At 39.7% G+C, this 7,315-nt stretch overlaps 1 protein-coding gene across 1 annotated transcript in view; it reads right to left on the bottom strand.

The window, feature by feature from the left end:
* tg (thyroglobulin) overlaps nt 1-7,315 on the bottom strand; it is a 299,968-nt gene that overhangs the window by 264,983 nt on the left and 27,670 nt on the right. The window contains exon 9 of the mRNA XM_048596176.1: nt 5,481-6,602. Within this exon, the coding sequence (XP_048452133.1) occupies nt 5,481-6,602 (1,122 nt within the window). The remainder of the gene's footprint in view (nt 1-5,480; nt 6,603-7,315) is intronic.

Genomic DNA, 7,315 nt, shown 5'->3' with positions numbered 1-7,315 from the left:
CACACACACCCTCTCTCTCTCTCTCTCACACACACACACACACACACCCTCTCTCTCTCTCTCTCACACACACACACACACACAAAACACACACACATATAAATCTATGGAGTGAATTTGCAGATACATTCTATTTTGTTCAAAAAGCACACAATTTTTAGACAGTCAGTCAATGTGGCAATTTATAAATTCCTACTTTTGGAAATAAAACCAGTCTGATTCCAAGTTAAAACACAGACAGATTCCAAACAAGGCTTCACACCTAAAATGCTATGTCTGACCTGTTATGTCACCTCTGGTATACTGATAAAATCTTTAGTTATCTTGTGGCAGTGACTTGAATGAAGTTCTGGGATTTGCATATGAATCAATCAAAATCTGCATCTCCTTTCTAACTGATTAAAGATTTAACTGCCATCTTAGGTTTGTTCAATACATTCGCATCAGTTCTATGACCCTTTGATCTTTTACTTGTAAATTCTGTGTCTAATGCCACCCCTCTCACTCATACCTAAAGAAGGAGTGAGGCTCTGAAAATTTGTGTTTCAAATAAACCTGTTGGACTATAACCTGATGTTGTGCAATTTTTGATCTTGTCTACCCCAGTCCATCACCGGCACCTCCACATCTTTGAAGGGATCAACCATCAACCCTGAGGGTCCCTTAAAATGCATTATCATCTTTTATATACCAAAGAAGGAGGCCTTCATGGGTACCTTCATTTTGAAGCACACTCTGGGTCTCTTGCTTCTGCAGCATCACTCACTTCTTCTGGTGTGACTGGTATCTGGAGATTACTGCAGAACCTCTGCTGGACCTTCTGTATCCCTGGGTCTACCTGCCATCCTTAATTAGATGGGAGGATGTGCAGGAGGCCAATTAGGGAGGGTGCTTCAATAAAATTACTCTAACGGGAACTTATTGAGTACTTAACAACAGGCACCCAATTGTTTATCTTCCCTGCCACAAAAAACAGTTGAGGGCCAAGACATTGAATGTTTTCAAGGAGGAGTTAGTTACAGTTCTTAGGACTAAAGGGATCAAAGGGTATGGGGAAAAAAGAAGAACAGGGTGCTGAGCTGGATGATCAGCTATGATCATATTGAATAATGGAGCAGGCTCAAAGGACCAAATGGCTTAGTCCTGTTCCTATTTTCTATCAGAATGTTACCAGGATTAAGCCATATATCAAGCATCACCTCATTAGAAAGGACACAATGTTGATCAGTCCTAAGGTCAACTTGACATTGGACTTTACAGTTACTTGAGAATCGACAGTCTATGCTAAATTACTTTTGAATCATCAACGTTGGTGAAGAAACAATCATCAACATAGCCTACTAATACGAACTGCCAGACTGACAGAAATCGACTTCATAGTCCATGAAAATTGAAGATTAGGTGTATGGTGAATGACTATGCATGAAGTGAGCATGAATCAGAATCAAGGTTAGAAAGATGTAGTCCTATCTCCAGTCTCCATTGCCTACAGCTGTTATTCTTCATGGAAGCAATGAATCACAGGAATCATTTCTTGAATTTATAGTTTTGCAGTTATGCTTCTTCAAATGATAACTTTTGTGGCTTTTTGTCATCCACAAACGTCTCTACAGGCTCAACTGGGCTCCCCTTTAAAATGCAAATACTTCACTATTTTAACCATTGGCAGAAGTACCACTCTACTGGAGTGAATAGCCCTTTGAAATAACCAGCATAGCTGAAAGGGCTCCTTTGACTCCTAATGGTTCTATATGTATATCTGGGAAAAGAAAGGTGAGGAAATTCAAAATCCAACAAGGAGAGAATCAGGCAAATCAAATCCCTCATCCTAACTATTTTTGGAAAACAACTTTATTACTCTTGAATGTATAAAATGTAGTAGCTGTTATTTCTCTCATGTTACAGTTGATTATGTGACTCAATTTAAATTAAGGATTTAGATGTTTCAATAAAAGCACAATTAATTTGCAGATAACACTAAAGTGAGGGTGGATGGGAGATGCCAATGCTGAGGAGGAACCTATAAATTACAAGTAATTAAGAATATACTTGCTGAATGGCACATATTTGGCAAATGACTTTCAACATGAGTTAAATTTAAATGTTGGCAAGAAAACTAAGGAGATTGCATTTACTAGGAAAATAAGAATCTAAATTGAGTATCTAAATTATCCGGAAATGAATCACTGAAAGTAATGATACAGGTTTAAAGTTCATAAAAAAAAACTATGAAGTAGGGATTATTTCTCGTGGGATACAACTGAAAACCAAAGAAGTTATGCCAAACTTGCATCGAAACTTGATTAGACCTGGAGTATCATTTACAATTCTGGTTGCCATATTATAAAAATATGTAGAGGCGTTGGAGAGGGTCCACATTGGAGAGAGTCCACAAGAAGTTACAATGATGATACTAGAAATGCAGAGATATAGCTCTCAGCAGATATTGAATGGACTCAAAATCTCTTCTCTTTTGAAAAGACCAGTGTCATGGTGATAATGAAATATGGATGATTGATTTTTGAATTCTATTGCCAATTTAATACTAGGGACTTCCATGGACTGAAATAGTGTTTAACAAGTGACTAAACACTGACTTAAAATGGTCACCACAGTCACCACAGGTTAGCCGAATTTTAATGAAACAACGTAGAATAAACAAAACTGTGTGAACTATAAATTATATTTTATCACTAGATACTGAAACTAGTCAATTTAGTCATGTGTGAAAATAGCATCAATTCCTGTTTTGACTTGCACCCGTACATTAAGTTTAATATGTTGTGAGATGAAAAACAAAGCTGCAGTTAGCAAGCTTGGAAACAATGAATTTAGACCGGGTGCTTGTGTTCCAAGGAACTGCTTTAGACAGAACACGAGGGGAAACTGAGAGACTACAGAAAGTGCTGACTCAACTTCTTAAAAAGGAAAAGTGCCCAGTGACAGAACTGATTGGAGAGAAGCATTAGGGCAGTAAGAATTTAAAAAGGATGCCTGCAATGTTTGGGAGACAGTAGAAGTATACTTAAGAGGGAAGCTGGGAGGGGACATGAGATCGCTTTGGCAAATAGGATTAAGGAGAATCCAAAGGGACTCTACAAATACATTATGGACAAAAAGGTAACTAGGGAGAGAATAGGGCCCTTTAAAGATCAGCAATGCTGCCTACGTGGGGAACCGCAGGAGATGGGAGAGATAAATTCTTAATGAGTATTTTGCATCAGTGTTTACTGTGGAGAAGGATATGGAAGCTGGAGAATGTGGGGAAATGGATAGCGACATCTTGAAAAATGTCGATATTACAGAGGAGGAGCTGGACGTCTTAAAACACATAAAGGTGGATAAATCCCCAGAACCTGATCAGGTATGCCCTAGAATTTTGTGGGAAGCTAGGGAAATGATTGCTGGCCCCTTGTTGAGATATTTGGTGAGATACCTGAAGACTGGAGGTTGGCAAATGTGGTGCCACTATTTAAGAAAGGTGGCAAGGAAAAGCCAGGGAACTATAGACCAGTGAGCCTGACATCAGTGGTGGGCAAGTTGTTGGAGGGGATCCTGAGGGTCAAGATTTACATGTATTTAGAAAAGCTAGGAAAGATTAGGGATAGTCAACATGGCTTTGTGTGTGGGAAATTGTGTCATACTAACTTAACTGAGTTTTTTTCAAGAAGTATTGAAGAAGATTGATGAAGGCAGAGCAGTGCACATGATCTTTATGGACTTCATCAAGACATTTGACAAGGTTCAGCATTGTAGACTGGTTAGCAAGGTTAGATCAGATGGAATACAGGGAGAACTAGCCATTTGGATACAGAACTGGCTCAAAGTTAGAAGATAGGATTAGTGCTGGGTCCACTGCTTTTGGTCATTTACATAAATGATTTGGATGTGAACATGGGAGGTACGGTTAGTAAGTTTGCAGATGACACCAAAATTAGAGGTGTAGCAGACAGCCAAGAAAGTTACCTCATATTACAATGGGACCTTGATCAGATGAGCCAATGGCCCAAGGAGTGGCAGATGGAGTTTAATTTAGATAAATGTGAGGTGCTGCATTTTGGAAAGGTAAATCAGGGCAGGACTTATATACTTAATGGTAAGGTCCTGGGGAGTGTTACTGAACAAAGAGAACTTGGAGTGCAGGTTTTTAGTTCCTTGAAAGTAGAGTCACAGGTAGACAGGATAGTGAAGAAGGCATTTGGTTTGCTTGCCTTTATTAATCAGTGCATTGAGTATAGGAGCTGGGAGGTCATGTTGTGGCTATACAGGACTTTGGTTAGACCACTTTTGGAATACTGCATGCAATTCTGGTCTTCCTGCTATAGGAAGGATGTTGTGAAACTTGTAAGGGTTCAGAAAAGATTTACAAGGATGTTGCCAGGGTTGGAGAGTTTGAGCTACTGGGAGAGGCTGATTAGGCTGGGGCTATTTTTCCTGGAGTATCGGAGGCTGAGGTGTCACCTTATAGAAATTTATAAAATCATGAAGGGCATAGATAGGATAAATAGCCAAGGTCTTTTCCCCAGGTTAGTGGAGTACAAAACTAGAGGGCACAGGTGTAAGGTGAGAAGGGAAAGATTTAAAAGGGACCCAAGGGGCAACATCTTTCACACAGAGTGTGGTGCATGCATGGAATGAGCTGCCAGAGGAAGTGATGGAAGCTGGTAAATTACAACATTTTAAAAGGCAAGTGGACAGGCATATGAATAAGAAGGGTTTAGAGGGATATGGGTCAAATGCTGCTAAATGGGACTAAATTTATTTAGCATATCTGATCAGCTTGGATGAGTTGGACTGAAGGGTCTGTTTCTGTGCTATACAATTCTATGATTGCTCATTGCTCAAGACAGCAAGTAAGCAACCGTGGTCTCACATTCAAATCTTATGCCTCAAGGACACCTAAGGAATTTTAACCTGTAGATTCTTTTTAGTTATTTTTCCCCATTTAGTTATATTTTAATCGGAGGAAGATATATCCTCAATCTATAAAAACCTTAAGTTTCTTTTGCAGCTAAGCAGAGAGGATGAAATGAGGAGAATTGTTTCACTCTGCCTCGCTGTGCTGTAACACAAGGCTAAAAAGGTGGCACAATAGAGAAGGTGTCTCAAAGTTCAAATTCTAAGGAACATGTGAGAGCATCAGTTTAATATAGTTACCAAGAAATCAAACAGAGAATTCAGAAAAAAAACTTCCTTAACCAAAAAGGCAATGAGAATGTGGAATTGCTTACCACAGGGAGTGTTAATGTAAATACCATCATTGCATTTAAATACAGGCTAGATAAGCATAAGAGGAAGAAGGGAATAGAAGATTATGCTAATTGAATTTGATCTCAAAAAATGGGAGAAGGCTTAAGCCAAGCGCAAATGCCAGCATGAGCTAGATAAGGTGAATGGCCTTTTCCAGTGTTGCATATCCTACGTAATCTGTTGCAAAAAAAAAGTTTGACATATTAATTACATTAAAAGTCAGAACTTACACTGCACGCCTCCTCCAGCTAGTTTCCTTAGTTCAGGCGTCTTCCTACCCTGCAGATCCACACAGATGCAGTCCATCCCATCACATTGCATGGACTTAAAATTACCGTCACTTCTACATGAAGGAATAAACACATCAGATCCTGCTGGTTGGTGTTCTCTCAAGTCTGTTAAGCGCCTACGTTCTTGCTCACACTTGGTGGGACATTGTGGCCTTTGACCTGAGACTCTTGTGTTTGGAATCTCCACTCCTTGACTGTCTACACACCAGCAAACTGTGCCTAGACACTGGACCTCTTCATACCTTCCATCTCCAGTACACTTGGGAAGAAAGAGATGTGAAGTCAGGCAGTCACAGATACCAGCCTTAGCACTCCTTAACACCAGCTGGACAGTTTCAGCTAAATTATCATCCTCTCCACCAAAGAAGTTAATGACTTCAAGCAATGTTGTAAGAACATTCCGATGCTCAAACAGAAATGTTATAAGCTTCACAATATTCTGATTCTCTTGTAAATTTACTGAGCGCCCAAAGTTGTCCTCAATTGTCTGGTTCAAGTTGAAGGTGTCCTTGGAGAATTCTGACGTTCCTTTGGAGAAGTAGGAGTCTTCGTTCGGAGAAAACAATTTGGCAAGTTCCACAAAGTTTGCCCCACTGTACATTCCTCTTAAGCCAATTTGCTGGAAGAACTGACTGAAATTAAATGTCCCCCTGTTTCCTAGACTGCCAGTGAAATTGAATAGACCAAGGTTCTTCAGAAATTTGCCTCCAAACAAATTTTCGACAAAGAATTTTGGGGATGCAGAAAACTGAAGGGCATTGAGTGCTAAATCTTTGGTTAGAAATGTCCCTTGTACAAACTCACCCAGAATCATTTCTAGGTCAAACTGACCAATGTCCAGGTCCACAGACTGGGGGATAGAAAGCAGCAATCCAGATTTTGTGAACAGTTGCTTCAGGTCTGCGCTGCAGTGGCTGAGAGACACACCAATCTTTTCCAGTGTCGTACTCAGAGATGTAGGTGTGGCAAAGATATCATTTCGACTGAAGTGGCCAACAGGTCCATAGAAGAGTCGCGACAGCGTGCTTTTTCTTTCCAATTTGCAGTCACTTTCACCATTGCCTGGAATTTAAAGAGTTAAATCACAGAAAGAATAGAAATAGAAGCAGACCATTCAGACCCTTGGACTTGTTCCACAGTTAATTAGACCAGGGTTGATCTGGACCTAATCTCCAGTCAACTACTTTTGCCCCATGTTTCCAAATAGACATGTCACAGACATGTCACTATCACAGGCTTAAAAGTCCTATTTGACTTCCTGTCCACAATCTTTTGGGGATTAGATTTCCAAAGTTCTACCAATGTTCGTGTGAATGAGTGACTTTGCTCCCAACAGTTTAGCTCCACTTAACATATGAACTAGAAGGAAATAGAAATTAAGTCAACTTTGTCCTCCCAGAAGACTACTCTCCATTCAGCATCAGATGGTTGCATTTCTCATTCAAATCTATTTAAATATTTTCAATAATGGGGATCCACAATCCTCTCACATTTCCAAAGATTCAAGACATGATGAGAGAAGAAATTTCTCCTAATCTCAGTCCTAAATTATTGACCATCCTCAGACTGTGTCCCCATGTGCTAGATTCCCCGCCAAAGAAACAAGCTTTCAGTTTTTATGCTAATGAATCCTCTTTCCATGATAATATACTACACCCACTCCAATTATCCTTATCTTTCATATTAACCTCTCGCATGGTATCCTAGCTTTTCTTTTGAAAATCCAAGCACCCTTTTAATTATCCTACTGGTAACATCCTCAAATGTTCTTGATA

This window comes from Rhincodon typus, chromosome 4 (assembly GCF_021869965.1).
Source record: "Rhincodon typus isolate 14 chromosome 4, sRhiTyp1.1, whole genome shotgun sequence".
Taxonomy (NCBI): domain Eukaryota; kingdom Metazoa; phylum Chordata; class Chondrichthyes; order Orectolobiformes; family Rhincodontidae; genus Rhincodon; species Rhincodon typus.
This window is presented reverse-complemented; position numbering and strand designations above follow the sequence as displayed.